Source organism: Anomaloglossus baeobatrachus, chromosome 5 (assembly GCF_048569485.1).
Source record: "Anomaloglossus baeobatrachus isolate aAnoBae1 chromosome 5, aAnoBae1.hap1, whole genome shotgun sequence".
Taxonomy (NCBI): Eukaryota; Metazoa; Chordata; class Amphibia; order Anura; family Aromobatidae; genus Anomaloglossus; species Anomaloglossus baeobatrachus.
In genome coordinates, this window is record NC_134357.1 from 392337307 (window position 1) to 392355223 (window position 17917).

The following is a 17917-nucleotide window of genomic DNA, read 5'->3' on the forward strand; positions in this document are numbered from 1 at the left end:
GAATGTCTTCAAATTGAATCTGTCACCATAAAAGCATAAAGTAGTGACAGAGACCCTGATTCTGTTGCAGGGTCACATTTTCTTGCAGTACCCTTCATGAAATCATTGTTTATTAGCTGCAGCAGGAGGCGAGTTCTCCTATTCATGAACATTAGTCTAGCCAGTGAGGTACCACAGATGGTGCCAGATCATGCAATCACTATGGCAGGCATAATTTACTGGAGCCCAATGCCGTTAGAGAGGGTTAATGTCAGTTTGATTTGCAGCAGCCCCAGACTCTTGATCAGGTGTTTTTGGTTTGCACCACTCCCAGTCCCCTTTATACTCTTTGCTACCAGCAGAGGGTGCCGGTTATTCTTGATTCATTTGGATTCTGGTCTTGGAGGAAGAAGGAGCTGCTGAAACCTGTCTTGGAGTTGCTGGTGTGGCTGCAGTCCTGGTGCTGACTGCAGCAGTCTGTTGTAGTGGTTTCCCCCTGTCTGTATTCCTCTCCCAGAGTGTTGTTTCAGTGAAGCAGTGAGGCTAGCATCCATCACCTGCCCATACCTTAGTCAGGGACTATTCTATAGTCATCTCAGGGCTTCAGGTTGCTACTCGGCGACAGGTGAGCAAACTGTATAGGGACTGGCTAGGAGTGCAGGGTACAATGGTACGTAACTGAGGAGGTGTCCATCTTCCCTCTCACTAGCGCTAGGGCCCACCTTTGTTAAAGTGTCCCCAGTGTACCCCTTGTTTGTCGTTGTATTTCTCGTTTAGTTGTGTTTTTGGCCTCACACCGGACTCTCCCCTTGTCCAAGCGTGACATTTACACAGCAGATGCCAATTGTTAACTACTGCAATTGAAGCTAGCAATTTATCCACTTAGATGTGACTATAGCATCTACAGTCAATGGTTCGGCAGAGAAGGCCCTTTCTGTCACCCTCAGTTTTGTTGTCATGAAAGCTGTGCACCCCGTGGGGATACCTTTTCAGACCTTTGCAATGGGGTCCTGGGATTTATATGTACACTGATGGGGCTAGCTCCACTCTTTTCTTGCTGATTGACAGCTTTCTCCCTTTATTATGTATAGTTATAAGGCTGTCAATTAGTGGTGGGTGGGCAAATGAGCCAGCAGCTCATGAATATCGTGATGCGCATGTAAGGCTATGTGCCCACGTTGCGTTGTCCCTGCAGAAATTTCTGCAGCGATTTGAACATGCGCTTCAAATCGCTGCAGAAACACTGCGTAATGAAAAGCCGATTTCATGCGCTCTGGATGCAGCCTTTACCATAGACAGAGCGGGGGCTGCATCCAAAGCGCATGGAATAAGTGACATGTTGCTTTTTAGAATGCAGTGATTTTGCAGCATGTAAATCGCTGCATTCTAAAACACAACGTGCACATGGATTATTTACAATCTTCATAGATTGTGTTTGGGACGCAGGATGCATGCAGATACGCAACATGTGCACATAGCCTTAGGGAGGACTCAAGCTCACACTGCAGCTAATAAAAAGTGGTTTAATAAAAGTACCGCAAAAAAAAAGTAAGTGATGGAGCAATAAAATCAGGCTCTCTGTCACTACTTTATAAAGCCTTCATATAGGAATGCATAAACCTGGTTCACATGATGAGGAATCTTCATGTTTTAGCATACAAGACAATTTGAACAATTGTAGCTTCAAACCTTCCAGGAACAGTTTTTGGAACGTCCTTTTCCGTTCTAGTATGACTGTGCCCAAGTGCACAAAGTAAGGTCAATAAACACATGGTTGGGTGGCCCCATCGAATTCTTAAGGATGAACTAAATTGAAGATCACAAGAGAGACCCCCCATCGTCCAACATCAGTGTCTGACTTCACAAATGCTGTTCTGGATGAATAGAAAGCCTTCCCAGGAGAGTGGAAGCTGTATTAGGGTGATTATACGCAAGATTAAAGACCATGCATATAGAATGGGAGGTCATTAAAGCTCCTAGAGATATAATATGGAGAGGGAACAATACTTTTGTTCATATAGTATATATGCCAAAAACGTATCTCCTATGATAAGAAAAAAAATTAAGAGAAAATGTATCTTAACTTTTTCAAACAATTATGATAAGTCTTTGCACCAATTGAACCAGATTTCGCTCACAATTATCATTTCACCCATTATCTCCATTATATGTGATAAGCTGTAACCATAGGATGTTGTAAAGTTATTCCTCCATTCCACTTCTTTGTGCTTCAGGATATATATACATCGACACATGGTCAGATGCACTGGATAGTCTACAAGTGTTTGAGAACTTGCGAGTAATTTGGGGAAGGCAGCAATATAAGTAAGTACACTACATTGAATTCTTAATGAATGTGTGTTTGACTGAGTGGATTCAAGCATTCTTTGGCACAGTCACCCTTTTCTAAAAGCTTGTGAGAACCACTTCACCACCCAACCTCTTGAACGCACTACATGTTTGACAAGGAAAGTGGAAGGGAACTAACTTTGCGAATGAAGCAGAGTTTAGGATCTATGTGGTTTAAAGAAGAAGGGCAAATAAATGTTGATTGCCCTGTCCCACAATTAGTTTTTGAAGTATAGGCAAGAAGAAGAATGGTGGTGAGATTTTGATTTATGTTATGGATGTTGATAGCATTGTGATATATCCTATTGTCAACCATCCTTATATGCGAATGCTCCTGTTAGTAATATAACTCATATTCCTTTGCAGTGGAGCATATTCCCTGGTTATCCGCAATCTTTCCATCTCATCTCTTGGCCTGCGGTCCTTGAAAGTGATCAATAGTGGACTTGCTCTGATTGAGGGAAACCCTAAGCTATGCTTTTTGGACACTGTCCCATGGTCAACTTTGTTTAGGAATTCGAGACAGACTATTCTGATGACTGCCAACAAACCACAGTCTACATGTGGTAAGTCTTTTTACACCCAAGAGGACCATTCATTCATTGCAGGGGACATAATTCTAACATTACAGTGCCTATTGAATCTACATGACTTCACGCCATTCGTGGGAGTGGAGTCAAGAAGCACTAAGTAGTACAGTACTTCTAGTCTTGAGTGCCACCACATTTTCTTAAGTTTCCTAGACCTTAATGTGGAATGTGTTGTTGATGTATTATCTCTTTGTACTTCCCAGAGGCAGATGGACATGTATGTTTTCATCTTTGCGCCAATGCTGAATGCTGGGGTAGTGAAGCCTCCCAGTGTATCCAGTGTGATGGTCTGCTGCGTGGGCTTGACTGTGTGAAGTCTTGCAATATTGAGGAGGGGTAAGTGTGATCTGCTCGAGATCACACTGAAATTATATTCATAATAGCTGCATTTATTACATTCACTGTTTATCTTTGTAGGGAGCCAAGAGAAATGAACAATGGCAACCGATGTATAACATGTCACACCGAATGCATGCCGCAAAATGCATCTATTTCATGTATTGGCCCGGTGAGTGCAACCTATTGTATAAGTCACCTATGTTTTACAGCACAGTGACATTGTTAGATATTTTAGACATTATACCCTAAGCCCTGACATTTCCTTGCAGGAGGCAGATCATTGTATGGAATGTGCACATTACAAGGATGGAGACACTTGTGTTAACCAATGTCCAAGTGGGAAAAAAGTAGACTCCTTTGTGCCCATTTGGAAATATGCAGATAAAGATGGCATCTGCCAGATGTGCCCTGTTAACTGCTCCAATGTGTAAGTAAAGCTTTAGTCTACATTTGCAATAACCACATGAAAAACTATGATTTAAACTTTACATTTCTCCTCTACTACCCTTTGCCCCAATTTTGATACATTTTCCACCAGGTTACTTACTAAGGTTTCATTTTTTTGTCATAGGTGTGATAACCTAGACGACAAGGGATGCCCCATCAATGTGAATAACAGGTGAGATCCTTTGTAGGGCATTGTTTAGGAGATTTCTTTGGGTCACTGTTTCCTACTCTCTTATCATATATTGCTTTCCCCACAGTCAAACCTATATGATAGTAGCAGTGGTTGGCAGCGTCTTACTCCTACTGACAGCAGCAGTCGTCTTTATATTGGTCATCAGGAGAAGGAAGCAATTGAAGAAAAAACATACCTTAAAGCGCATACTCCAGGAACATGAGGTACAAGGGTTAGGTCTCGATGTGGTCTGGAATAATACTGATATATGTTAGCCATGTCTGCCTTCTCACTCATTTTGCTTTTGATCTAGCTGGTGGAACCTTTGACTCCCAGTGGAGCAGTGCCGAACCAGGCTCAAATGAGGATCCTCAAGGAAACAGAGTTGAAGAAGATGAAGATTTTGGGGTCCGGTGCATTTGGCACAGTGTATAAGGTAGGGATGGTTACATTGAAAAACATTTTTCACCCCTTCTAGAAACACACTTTTGAATGTCAAACTACAATTTTTTCAGGGCATATGGATCCCAGATGGCGAGAATGTAAAAATCCAGGTGGCAATCAAGGTTTTGCGAGAGAACACATCTCCAAAGGCTAACAAGGAAATCCTGGATGTGAGTAATACTAGCTGGTATATATGGATGGCCGTAATTTCCATTGATCTGTTACTCCTTAATTCCAGTTATACTTTAATGGGGTTGTCCAGTGAACACATGTTCTCTTCTATCCACAGGATAACCGATAACTTGCTGACCAAAGGGTGTCTCACATCTGTTACATGCACCCATCTGCAATACAGGGAATTTTTGTCCCAGATGAGACAATTTTATCCCCATTACAAAATGATTTAAATAATAAAGTACAAGAGACCATGGCACTCTTTAGTTGCAGTGACCGTTTTATAGATCTATCATCATGTCAAGGGTACCTTCCTTTACAAGGTGGCCAATGTTTCAGTCCTCCTGGACCTTGATCATGACCTCAGTGGGGTGGCTGCTCAGTGGAGGGACTGGCAGCTTATTTAATTTGAGGACATGGATTACCACATTCAATCCTCAGAAGTTTACTTCAACCCAGGCTGGATAATCTATGTCAGCTAAGTAGCCCCAATGCTGATAAACTTTACTTATTCTCTTCAGTGGCAAAAAAGAAGAAAAAAAGCGATCAAAAGAGCCCAATCATGAAGAGATAAATTGTATCAAAAATTAATTTTATTTGCACATATATTTATTACAAGAATTTGTTAAGGGACAACTATTATGCATCATAATTATGATGCATAATAGTTGTTGCATAATAGGCTCTTTTGATCGCTTTTTTTCTTCTTTTTTGCCTCTTAGTTATGCGATTTTTGCCCTAATATAGTCCTTGACATATATGGATAAATATGCACTTTATATTGGTGTAACATGATGTATTTAAAAACACTGACTATAAACACTTTTGTTATTCTCTTCAGTGTACGAGGGGCTGCTGATAAGTCTTTGAGATGTTTTTTTGTTTCTATGGTAACGAATGTTAGATCACATGAAAGCCTTATGTGTCTAATACAGTTAGGTCCAGAAATATTTGGACAGTGACACAAGTTTTGTTATTTTAGCTGTTTACAAAAACATGTTCAGAAATACAATTATATATATAATATGGGCTGAAAGTGCACACTCCCAGCTGCAATATGAGAGTTTTCACATCCAAATCAGAGAAAGGGTTTAGGAATCATAGCTCTGTAATGCATAGCCTCCTCTTTTTCAAGGGACCAAAAGTAATTGGACAAGGGACTCTAAGGGCTGCAATTAACTCTGAAGGCGTCTCCCTCGTTAACCTGTAATCAATGAAGTAGTTAAAAGGTCTGGGGTTGATTACAGGTGTGTGGTTTTGCATTTGGAAGCTGTTGCTGTGACCAGACAACATGTGGTCTAAGGAACTCTCAATTGAGGTGAAGCAGAACATCCTGAGGCTGAAAAAAAAGAAAAAATCCATCAGAGAGATAGCAGACATGCTTGGAGTAGCAAAATCAACAGTCGGGTACATTCTGAGAAAAAAGGAATTGACTGATGAGCTTGGGAACTCAAAAAGGCCTGGGCGTCCACGGATGACAACAGTGGTGGATGATCGCCGCATACTTTCTTTGGTGAAGAAGAACCCGTTCACAACATCAACTGAAGTCCAGAACACTCTCAGTGAAGTAGGTGTAACTGTCTCTAAGTCAACAGTAAAGAGAAGACTCCATGAAAGTAAATACAAAGGGTTCACATCTAGATGCAAACCATTCATCAATTCCAAAAATAGACAGGCCAGAGTTAAATTTGCTGAAAAACACCTCATGAAGCCAGCTCAGTTCTGGAAAAGTATTCTATGGACAGATGAGACCAAGATCAACCTGTACCAGAATGATGGGAAGAAAAAAGTTTGGAGAAGAAAGGGAACGGCACATGATCCAAGGCACACCACATCCTCTGTAAAACATGGTGGAGGCAACGTGATGGCATGGGCATGCATGGCTTTCAATGGCACTGGGTCACTTGTGTTTATTGATGACATAACAGCAGACAAGAGTAGCCGGATGAATTCTGAAGTGTACCGGGATATACTTTCAGCCCAGATTCAGCTAAATGCCGCAAAGTTGATCGGACGGCGCTTCATAGTACAGATGGACAATGACCCCAAGCATACAGCCAAAGCTACCCAGGAGTTCATGAGTGCAAAAAAGTGGAACATTCTGCAATGGCCAAGTCAATCACCAGATCTTAACCCAATTGAGCATGCATTTCACTTGCTCAAATCCAGACTTAAGACGGAAAGACCCACAAACAAGCAAGACCTGAAGGCTGCGGTTGTAAAGGCCTGGCAAAGCATTAAGAAGGAGGAAACCCAGCGTTTGGTGATGTCCATGGGTTCCAGTGATTGCCTCCAAAGGATTGGCAACAAAATATTGAAAATAAAAATTTTTTTTTTGGGTTTGGTTTATTTGTCCAATTACTTTTGACCTCCTAAAATGTGGAGTGTTTGTAAAGAAATGTGTACAATTCCTACAATTTCTATCAGATATTTTTGTTCAAACCTTCAAATTAAACGTTACAATCTTCACTTGAATTATGTTGTAGAGGTTTCATTTCAAATCCAATGTGGTGGCATGCAGAGCCCAACTCGCGTAAATTGTGTCACTGTCCAAATATTTCTGGACCTAACTGTATATGTTTTCAAAATTTTGTGTTTGTTGCTTATGGCAACAGTGTTCTATGCACGCGGGAAAACAAAATGGCAGAGTCTAATGCGATATTCCCAGCAACTGAGAGCAGAGGAGTGATAAAATTCTTGTAAGAAAGTCCGCAAAGGATATTCATGGTTATATATCGCAGACATTGGGGGATCAATATCCTTCATATTCCACAGTTAGGAACTGGGTTGCCAAATTTAAAAAAGGCCACTTCAGCACCAATGATGAGGAATGTCCTGGACGACCGAGAGTGGTTGCTGTTGTGAGATCGTCGATGCTGGGCACAACCTCATTCTGGAGAATTGACAAATTTCAGCTAAAGCAATAGCAGACATCATGGGGATTTCCCGTGAACGTGTTTGTGTCATTATCCATGAACATTTGGACATGAGGAAGCTATCTGCAAAGTGGGTCCCCAAATGTTTGACAACAGATCAGAGAAGCATGCGAGGGAAAACTTCCCGGTCCATTTGTCAGCATTTTCTGACTGATAAGAACTTCCTGCATTGACTAGTCACTATAGATGAGACCTGGATTTCTTTGTATGACCCTGAAAACAAGGAGCAGTCTAAATAGTGGAGGCACAGTGGTTCTCCTCATCCAAAGAAGTTCAGGGTGCAAAAATCAGCCACCAAGGTGATGGCGTCTGTGTTCTGGGATAAGGAGGGTGTGCTGCTAGTGGACTACCTAAAAAAATGCTCCACCATCAATGCAAGGTATTACATTGAACTTTTGAACCAATTGAGGGCAGCTGTGAAGGCCAAAAGGAGCGTCAAGCTGTCCAAAGGAATTTTGTTCCTGCAAGACAACGCCTTCGCTTACATTGCACATGTGAGCACATCAAAACTGGCAGAGCTGGGCTTCCAGCTGGTTGACTACCCATCTTATTCACCAGATCTAGCTTCCTCCAACTATCATCTGTTTCCAAACCTGAAGAAACATCTCAAGGGTACTAAATTTCCCACCATTTCTGATGCCATGGCAGCTACGGATGCCTGGTTTGAGGCACAACAAAAATCCTTCTTTTTGCTAGGCTTACAGAACTTGGAATACCGATGTAAGAAGTGTGTTGACATCTGTGGAGAGTATGTGGAATAAATGTAGTTTCATCATCCTATCTCGTTTCTTTCTGGGTAAAAGCAAACACTTATCAACAGCCCCTCATACACTATTTCTCCATCGCTGACAAAAAGCAGAGATCTTCAAATTTACAGTATGTTAGCACGAGACTGGAAAAAGTACCATATCTGTATAATTAAAAAAAAAAATCAGATAACAAATGTATCCCTACAACGTGTATATGCTCACAAAAAATATAAATCAAAATACTTTTCTCTTTGGCTTGTTCCAGGAAGCATATGTAATGGCAGGGGTGGCCAGCCCTTATGTGTGCCGCCTGCTGGGGATCTGTCTGACCACCACGGTACAACTGGTTACTCAGCTAATGCCATATGGCTGTCTGCTGGAATATGTACGGGAGAACAAGGATCGTATTCACTCCAGAGATCTTCTCAACTGGTGTGTCCAAATTGCCAAGGTATGCTATAAGAAGCTGTAAGCTAAAGCATTGCAGAGGATTACAGTTTTAATATGTCGTAGTGTAACACAAATGTACCACTGACTATTTAATATGTTTAAAGCCCCACTCCAGCATTAATTTTTTTATTTTATAACTGGAGCAGTGCTTCAAGTCTATGTCCCCTGCCCCTTGTTTTATACTCACCCTCCGGCATCTTCATCTGTTTTCCGTTTCGCTCCTTTCTGTGTCTGTCAGTTTGCGATCTGCCGACAGCACCAGTTTTTCATGGAGCGTGCCGGAGATCACAATGCAATACAGGTCTATGATAGCCTTGTTCTGATCTCGTTCTGGCTCTCATAGATCTATATTGAGTCCTTGAGATGTATCCTCTGATTTCTGGCCATTCAGAAGTTACAGGCACAAGATGGTGTTGTGGGACCAAAGCGATGCAGAAAAAAGATTAAAACCTTGAAGGGTGTATAAAGGCCGCTTTACACGCTGCGATATCGTAACCGATATCGCTAGCGTGCGTACCCACCCCCATCGGTTGTGTGACACGGGCAAATCGCTGCCAGTGGCGCACAACATCGCTCAGTCCCGTCACACTACTTACCTGCCTAGCGACTTCGCTGTGACCAGCGAACCGCCTCCTTTGTAAGGGGGCGGTTCGTTCGGCGTCACAGCGACGTCACTAAGCGGCCACCCAATAGAAGCGGAGGGGCGAAGATGAGTGGGACATAACATCCCGCCCACCTCCTTCCTTCCTCATTGCCAGCGGGCACAGGGAAGGTGGGGTTCCTCGTTCCTGCGGTGTCACACGCAGCAACGAGGAACTACATCGCTAGCTGCAGCAGCGATAATCTAATACGGGGGCATGTCACGATGAGCGACTTTGAACGTTTTTGCGACGATTTAAAATCGCTCTTAGGTGTCACACGCAACAACATCTCTAAAGTGGCCGGATGTACGTCACAAATTCTGTGACCCCAACAAGATCGTTTGAGCGATGTCGCAGCGTGTAAAGCGGCCTTAAGACCAGGGGCAGGGGACTTTGAAGCACCAATCCAGCGCTGAAACCCCCCCCCACCCTGCCAGAATGGTGCTGTAATACACATAATGAACACCTATGAATATTACAATATTCCCAATATTTGATATATTAAGGGAGATTCGACAAAAGGGATCATATCTACCGTATGCAACTACTTATCATATGCTGTACATGGAGAAATTTCCTTTGGATCTAAAATATAAGTGGGAAGCAGACATGGGACGCACTGAAGCTGATCAATGGTTGCAAACACTATAACTAAGTCCACAAACATCATATACATATATATTCATGTTGCACAGAACACTTAGGACTCCGGAATTCCTCTACAAAACTGGGGTTTCTGATTCTCCCTTATGCCTTCATTGTGTATCCCATTCTGTCTGTGCCCATGTCTGATTCTGGAGAAATTCTGTTCGGAGGTACTAGATATTATTCTCACAATGCAACTCCTCACCGAAGATATCTGTATAATAAGTTAGCAGTAGCCGGATGCTATAAATGGCTATTAAACTCAACAACTGTGGCTTAATGAAGTCATCCCCACTATATTTAGGGAATACATACCCAAGATACCTAGAATACTCTGGAAAATTGTATTCTGGTATATAAGAAAAGAAACTCAATACATAAATATGAAAAGATCTGGAACAGCGGGCTGAGCTTTCCCAGTGTGGCACCACTATACCTAATTAGAGACCGACTATTAATTAGATAGGGCACTGCCAACAAGCAGACCTCAAACATTATAAAAGGCCTTGTGCGGTATCTGCGCGCCTTGTAACAGCTGATGACGGTTATTTAATGAATACTATATTTTATATAGCATGGTTATATTACTGGAAAAAGCATCAACTCTTGTTCTATAAAATGAACTTTGGATCTGAATATGTGAACTCTTTTTCACAGTAAGGGTATGTGCGCACCTTGAGTATTTGGTGCAGAAATTGTCTGCACCAAATCTGCATCTTCTGGCAAACAAAACGCATCAAAATCTCATTATATACTTTTATTGTTAAATTGTTGTGTAAAAATACAACTGAAATGGCTATCTGGGAGAGCTTAAAGGGTTTGTCCAGGGAAAGTCTACACTTGAGCGGGCTTTACAGACTACAATATCGTTAATGAATTATCGTCGGGGTCACGGTGTTTGTGACACACATCCAGCGTCATTAACGATATCTCAGTGTGTGACACTTATGAGCGACCTTAAACGATCGCAAAAGCGGTCAAAATCGTTTGCTGCGGAGAGGTCGTCCTGTAACCAAAAATCGTTTTCTGCTTATTAGCGATGTTGTTCCTCGTTCCTGCGGCACCACACATTGCTGTGTGAGACACCGCAGGAGCGACGAACATCTCCTTACCTGCCTCCACTGGCAATGCGGAAGGAAGGAGGTAGGCGGGATGTTCCAGCCGCTTATCTCCGCCCCTCCGCTTCTATTGGACGCCTGCTGTGACGTCGCTGTGACGCTGCATGAACCGCCCCTTTAGAAAGGAGGCGGTTCGCCGACCAGAGCGACGTCACAGGGCAGGTAAGTCCGTGTGATGGGGTTAAGCGAGGTTGTGCGGCACGGGCAGCGATTTGCCCGTGACGCACAACCGATGGGGGCGGGTACGATCGCTTGCGTGGAAAGCCCGCTTTACTCTATGTGACTGTGACTGCAGTCATGTGAATCCTCACAGCGCAGTGTCAGGATTCACCGGTGTATGGAGCGGGCAATCATGTGATCGTAAGTATGAGATTTGCATACTTACAGCCACAATTTGACTAGGCGTTTCCAGTCTAGCTCAATTCACTTGTATTGAGTGAGACCGCACAAGTCTAATTGGCAAATTGCATACTTGCAATCATGCACCCGCCTGCTCCCGGCGCTGACACCTGACAATCCTAACAGTGTGCACACTATGCACTGTGAGGAATCAGAAGTCCACCCCAAGCTTGGATAGCCCCTTAAAAGACGACCTGCCATTTGCCATTAATAAGTAATTTTCTGGTGTAAGTGCTGCTTTTTTTCTAAATCTGGTGTATATTTTTTGTTTCTGTGCCTCTCCATTTCTCTTCCCTGTATATAAATCTCATCTCTCTATTTTAGCCAAGTGGGTGTGGTTTACAATAAGACACCAATAGGGAAGACATGCCCACTTGTTTATAAAGACTCAATATCCATACAGGGAAGAGAGTGGCATATCAGGAATAAAGAGGCTCAGGAACCAAACAACAGCTCTAGATTCATGAAAACAGCTACATTTACGCCAAGTAAAAAAAAATATATTTATGGAAAGTGACAGGTTCTCTTTAAGGCCTCTTTCACACGTCCGTGTCTCCGGTACGTGTTTGGTTCTTTTCCTCACGTACCGGAGACACGGGCACACGTAGACCCATTAAAATCAATGGGTCTGCGCTCACGTGCGTGTTCTGCCATGGACCATGTGTCCGTGTGCTCCACACGTTAACATGTCCGTTTTTCTCCGGCATCACGGGTGTCACACGGAACGTAAACGGACCACACGGAGGTGTTCCGTGTGACACGCGCTGGAGAAAACACACGTGTTTTAGAAAATTAAAAAAAAACATTACTCACCTTCTCCAGCCCTCCTGTCTCTGCCGTTGCTGTCACTTGCTCCCGACTGCCGCTCATTATGCTCATTGCATATTCACTTCACTGCGGCGGAAGCAGCGGGGAGGCGGCAGGACCGGAGAACGAAGATCAGCACCACGGACAGCGACGCCAGGGACAAGTGAGCAGAAACTTCCCGTTCTCCGTGTGTTATCACAGATAACACACGGAGAACACACGTAGGCCATAAACACAGCTCGCGGAGGGCAATACGCACCTCTGACACATCCGTGAAAAACGTGCTTGGTTTTTCACGAACGTGTGAAAGAGGCCTAAAGGGGTTAAATGACAGGGTTTTATAGTTTACTTTTTCTTCTTGTTGAAAAACAATAAAAATGACTGGATTAAAAAATTTATGTTTACTCATCTCAGGGCATGACATATCTAGAGGACATCCGCTTAGTGCACAGGGATCTGGCTGCAAGGAATGTTCTGGTGAGAAACCCAACTCATGTGAAAATCACAGACTTTGGACTTGCAAGATTGCTGGACGTGGATGAAACGGAGTATCATGCAGATGGAGGAAAGGTAACAAGTCGTGATGTCTCAAAGCTTAATGACACGTGTTCTGAGAATTGGGCTTGGAGCACAGTCACCCAAAAACTGTATGCTCCAGGCTCCAAAGAACATAATTGATCAACATACCCAGTAAAGGCCTCACGTAGTACACATAGCATGTGTTACATGGAGATTTTGTTAATTTTTTGCAACACATTTCACCCTCTTCCCATGGACAAGAGTGGGGCTATTTCTAGGACAAAGATGTATTTTTAATTTGATACACCCCTTTAGTATTCTATGCACATTGGTCGCATTTGACTTTTCTTCGGCACCTTTCAATATCTTCCATTCTTAAAACCATCAATGGACTTATTTCTGTATCTTTCGGTTCTCTAGGTTCCCATTAAATGGATGGCCTTGGAATCCATTCTGCATCGGAAGTTCACCCATCAGAGTGATGTATGGAGCTATGGTGAGCAGAGTCATTATAATCCATATTCAGGAGCCTTACAAGCAAGGTTACAAGCACATCATCATCTGTCTCTTTTACATTATAGGAGTTACTGTGTGGGAACTGATGACCTTTGGGGCTAAGCCTTATGATGGGATCCCAGCACGAGAGATTCCAGATCTCCTGGAGAAAGGAGAAAGACTCCCTCAACCTCCTGTGTGTACCATAGATGTATATATGATCATGGTGAAATGTAAGTTATGGTGGTCTCCAGCTTGCAATCTCTTCATTCCAAATAATACAATTCTATCCTTACACCCTCTGTCCTTTCTCACCAGGCTGGATGATTGATTCAGAGTTCCGACCCAAGTTTCGGGAGCTAGTCACAGAATTTTCCCGCATGGCTCGAGATCCGAGCCGCTTTGTGGTCATTGAGGTATATACATGAAGATGTGCTTAAAGTGCTATATATTAAGCTTAAGCTATGTCAACTAGAGCCTTCTAACCTATAGTGACTTGCAGGATGAAGAGCTCATGGCCCAGTCCAGCCCTCTGACTACTCAGTTCTACAGTAGTCTGTTGCAAGATGCAGCCATGGAGAATTTGGTGGATGCTGAGGAGTATCTGGTTCCTCACCAGGGATTTTTTGGATGTGATGATGCAACAATGGAACGTCGCAGTCGAATATCATCTACCCAGGTATGAGGGCACTTTTTAACCTTCATATAAGTGTGCAAATCCTTTCTTTCAGTGTAACAGTCACCTGCTGATAAAATCAATTACTGTACAAATAGTAGTAACCAACTAAAGCTGGTTATTAAAGTTGGTCAGTTTTATGTGTTGGCCGTTAAAATAAACATGAGATGATGAATACTCAGTTATACAATGTATGTGGTGGCCATACAAAAGATAGTTGAGCATTTATCCAACAGGTCCGCAACTACTCCATAATGACAGAGCCTTTATGTGTTTTCAGTGGGGAGAGGGGTGAAAGCTATGACACCGGTTCATCACCACTAAGAACAAAAGGATTGGGCATTTACCTATAGATTTTAGAATAAAAATAACTTCCACACTTGCATGTGTTAAAAAAAAAGAAATTCTGTGCTGAGATAATCTTATAAATGTGCTTTTGCTTTGTATTGTGTAATGGCCTTTCCTGGCCGTACAGAGACATGGTCTGATTGTACAACAGCTTCTGGACATGGGAGAAAGCAAAAAAGAGTATACGGATAGCACAGCATTGGATCACAGATCCTGCTTTCTGTGATGTAAAACATTTCACTCTTTAAAAATGTGTTACCTCACAGACAGAATCAACTGCAATCCCATACTGTCTTGTCTGTATACTCTTTTGCTTTTTCCCCGGCCCATGTGATGTGGTATGTTCAGACCATGTTCCTGCACCATCAGATAGAGCTATTATACAGTCCACAGTAGGGGCACATTTAGAAGACTATGTCAGCACAGGAACAATTTTTTTTTCAACACATCCAATTGTTGAATTTTTTTAATTCCAAGATCTATTAATTAAAATTTACATTGTGGGACAGCCCCTTTAAAATGATTGATCCTTCAACAGGGTCACTTCTTGCACATCAGATTGTTATCTGTTCCCATTGAGGAACATAATTCTCGGCTGTAAACTTCTTTCAATGACAAGCATTGGGGCATGTGATTTCAAAAGCTGAAAAGCCCTTTAAATATAGTGGTCAAAAGTAAAAAAAAAGCTGTTAATGAAATTCTGCGTCTGGTAAATGAATGTTCTTCACTCTGTGTTACACATTTTTCTCATTAGAGTCAAGCAGAGACACAGATAGACCAGATATTGATGGCTGATCCCGGCCATGCGGAAACTCTTTTGTCTCAAACTTTATCACACACGTCAGATGCCAGCGAGTCTGATGATCTAAGCGAAGGGGACTATGTGTTTGATCCTCCACACCCCAAAGAAAACAGCCTTAGGCACAGGTATTGTGAAGACCCCACATTTCCTGGAGTAAGAGACACAGTGGATGGAAGGGGACTGGAGACAGATGGCCTCATCTCACCAGGATATTCTGCATACCCTCCAGGTAAGAACTGTAAAGTACTTCCAGAATATTAACAGTAACTTTCAGGGCTATTGCTTCCTCTAGAAATACTTTTTCAAGACTCACAGAAGTGGCTCTATTTTGGGAAAAAAAACTAAGCCTTTTCTTTATCTTGACTACCTCTTTAAGGGCTACCTTTATGTCAGTCATGCATAAATAGTGGAGCATTCATTCCCAATGAATGAATATATTGAATATCAAAGTTATAATACATTTTAAGTATTTTAAGTGGATCTAAGTGGTAAGAGATATGGTCTTGATATACGACTTTTTTAATACCAGAATTATGTTCAGATTAACCTACCAGAAAGAAGATGATCCTCTGCTGGGCTCAGATTCTGATACATTAATAGACCCCAAAGATCCAGTAGATGAAAATGTAATTTGGAACTGAATTCGGAGATAGCCTCTTACCACTATAGTCTATTTTTAATGAATTTATCACAAGCAACCTAGAAGATTTTATTAATGATGGATAAGGATAGGTGCAGGATGCGTCTTCGAATATATTTTCCATGGTGAGCCCAAGGAATCCTTGTGTATATGTATCTACTAAACATTTAGTCAAATATGCACAGCCATCTCAGAGACATGCATGTGTATACAACAGGAAGAAAACCCTACTTCTGCCTTGACAGGAAGATGATTACAAAGTGCTCCCCTGCAGGTACCCCACCGATCAGCAGTAATCTCTGGAAAGGCCTACAGTGAAAGCATAGGAGAAATTAAAGGAGTGGTTTGAAAGCAAAGCATTTTCTCCTAACTTCCTATTTAGTCTCATAATCTAAGCTATTTTCTAATATACCAATTTAAAAATTCCCTACCATATTACCTAACTATATTATCTAACAGTTTGAGTATCCCAGTGCATGCTGGGATATTCAGAGTCACAGCCTCTGCCACTCCTGGAAACGAAGCGTCATTGGGGACGGTCGTTTCAGGGGCGATACTGTCACTGCTGTGTCTGAATGTCTCAATCCCCATGTGTTGTCTTGGAGGGAGATACTGCACAAGGAAGGGATAGGGTGAAGACAGCGCATTTTCTTTATGGAGTGCGGGACAACAGTGCACATGGATGAGGATTGAGACACTGTACTAGGAAGACACTCAGGGACGCAACAGTGACAACTGAAAAGAGCGTCACTGATGTTTCATTTCAGGGAGGGGCAGAAGCTGTGACAGTGATTGCAGCCCCTGCCCCCTGTTGATAATTTGTATATCCCAGCATGCACTGGGGTACTCAAACAAATCGTCATCAGGCAGGAAATAAAAAATAAAACACAGTGACTGTTAGTATACAACCCCTGGCAAAAATTATGGACTCACCTGGCTCTGAGGATATTCATTCAGTTGTTTACTTTTGTTTAAAAAAAGCAATCATAGACATGGCACAAAACTGAAGTAATTTCAAATGGCAACTTTCTGGCTTTAAGAAACACTAAAAAAAATTCATGAAAACATAATGTGCTAGCCAGTAACTAGACCACACAGGGTGACAAATTATGGAATCACTCAATTCTTAGGTAAAAATTATTGAATCATGAAAAACAAACAAAAGAACACTCAAATACATAGCTAGTATTTTGTTGCACCACCTTTGGCTTCAATAACAGCTTGCAGTCTCTGAGGCATGGACTTAATGAATGAGTGACAAACTGTACTCTTCATCAATCTGGCTCCAACTTTCTCTGATTGCTGTTGCCAGATCAACTTTGCAGGTTGGAGCTTTCTTTGTCATGGACCATTTTCTTCAACTTCCACCAAAGATTTTCAATTGGATTGAAATCCGGACTATTTGCAGGCCAAGACATTGACCTTATGTGTCTTCTTTCAAGGAATATTTTCACAGTTTTTGCTCTGTGGCAGGATGCATTATCATCTTGATAAATGATTTCATGATCCCCAAACATCCTTTCAATTGATGGGATAAGAAAACTGTCCAAAATTTCAAGGTAAACTTGGGCATTTATTGAAGATGTAATGACAGCCATCTCCCCAGTGCCTTTACCTGACATGCAGCCCCATATCATCAATGACTGTGGAAATTTACATTTTCTCTTTGGGCAGTCATCTTTTTATTATTTAGCTTTTCTGTATGTAAATCCCATTTCCTTTAGGCGGTTTCTTACAGTTCGGTAACAGACATTAACTCCAGTTTCCTCTCATTTGTTTCTCATTGGTTTTGTTGTGCATTTCCTGTTTTGGAGACATATTGCTTTAACTTTCCTAGTTTGACGATTTGATGTCTTCCTTGGTCTACCAGTATGTTTTCCTTTAACAACCTTCCCATGTTGTTTGTATTTGGTCCAGATTTTAAACACAGCTGACTGTTAACCAGGGCCGGCTCCAGGTTTTTGTGGGCCCTGGGCGAATGAGTCTCAGTGGGCCCCATCCACACATAGACATGCACAGATATATACACGTACATGCATACGTACACATACATATTTAAAGAGAATTCACAAAAACACATATAAATAGACATAAATCTAGACACAGTTATATACACTGACATACATAGATACACATCATACATGCACACACAGACACATTAGAGATATTTCTAATATTGGGAAGCCGGCAACAGCCTT

At 42.1% G+C, this 17917-nt stretch overlaps 1 protein-coding gene across 1 annotated transcript in view; it reads left to right on the top strand.

Annotated features, from left to right (window-relative positions):
* The window catches only part of ERBB2 (erb-b2 receptor tyrosine kinase 2), a 147941-nt gene that overhangs the window by 120147 nt on the left and 9877 nt on the right, over positions 1–17917 (top strand). Inside the window, exons 11-26 of the mRNA XM_075350132.1 lie at positions 2214–2304; positions 2695–2894; positions 3122–3254; positions 3336–3426; positions 3527–3684; positions 3829–3876; positions 3962–4100; positions 4190–4312; positions 4392–4490; positions 8445–8630; positions 12654–12809; positions 13179–13254; positions 13340–13486; positions 13572–13669; positions 13756–13932; positions 15032–15308. Of these exons, the coding sequence (XP_075206247.1) occupies positions 2214–2304; positions 2695–2894; positions 3122–3254; positions 3336–3426; positions 3527–3684; positions 3829–3876; positions 3962–4100; positions 4190–4312; positions 4392–4490; positions 8445–8630; positions 12654–12809; positions 13179–13254; positions 13340–13486; positions 13572–13669; positions 13756–13932; positions 15032–15308 (2199 nt within the window). The remainder of the gene's footprint in view (positions 1–2213; positions 2305–2694; positions 2895–3121; positions 3255–3335; positions 3427–3526; positions 3685–3828; positions 3877–3961; positions 4101–4189; positions 4313–4391; positions 4491–8444; positions 8631–12653; positions 12810–13178; positions 13255–13339; positions 13487–13571; positions 13670–13755; positions 13933–15031; positions 15309–17917) is intronic.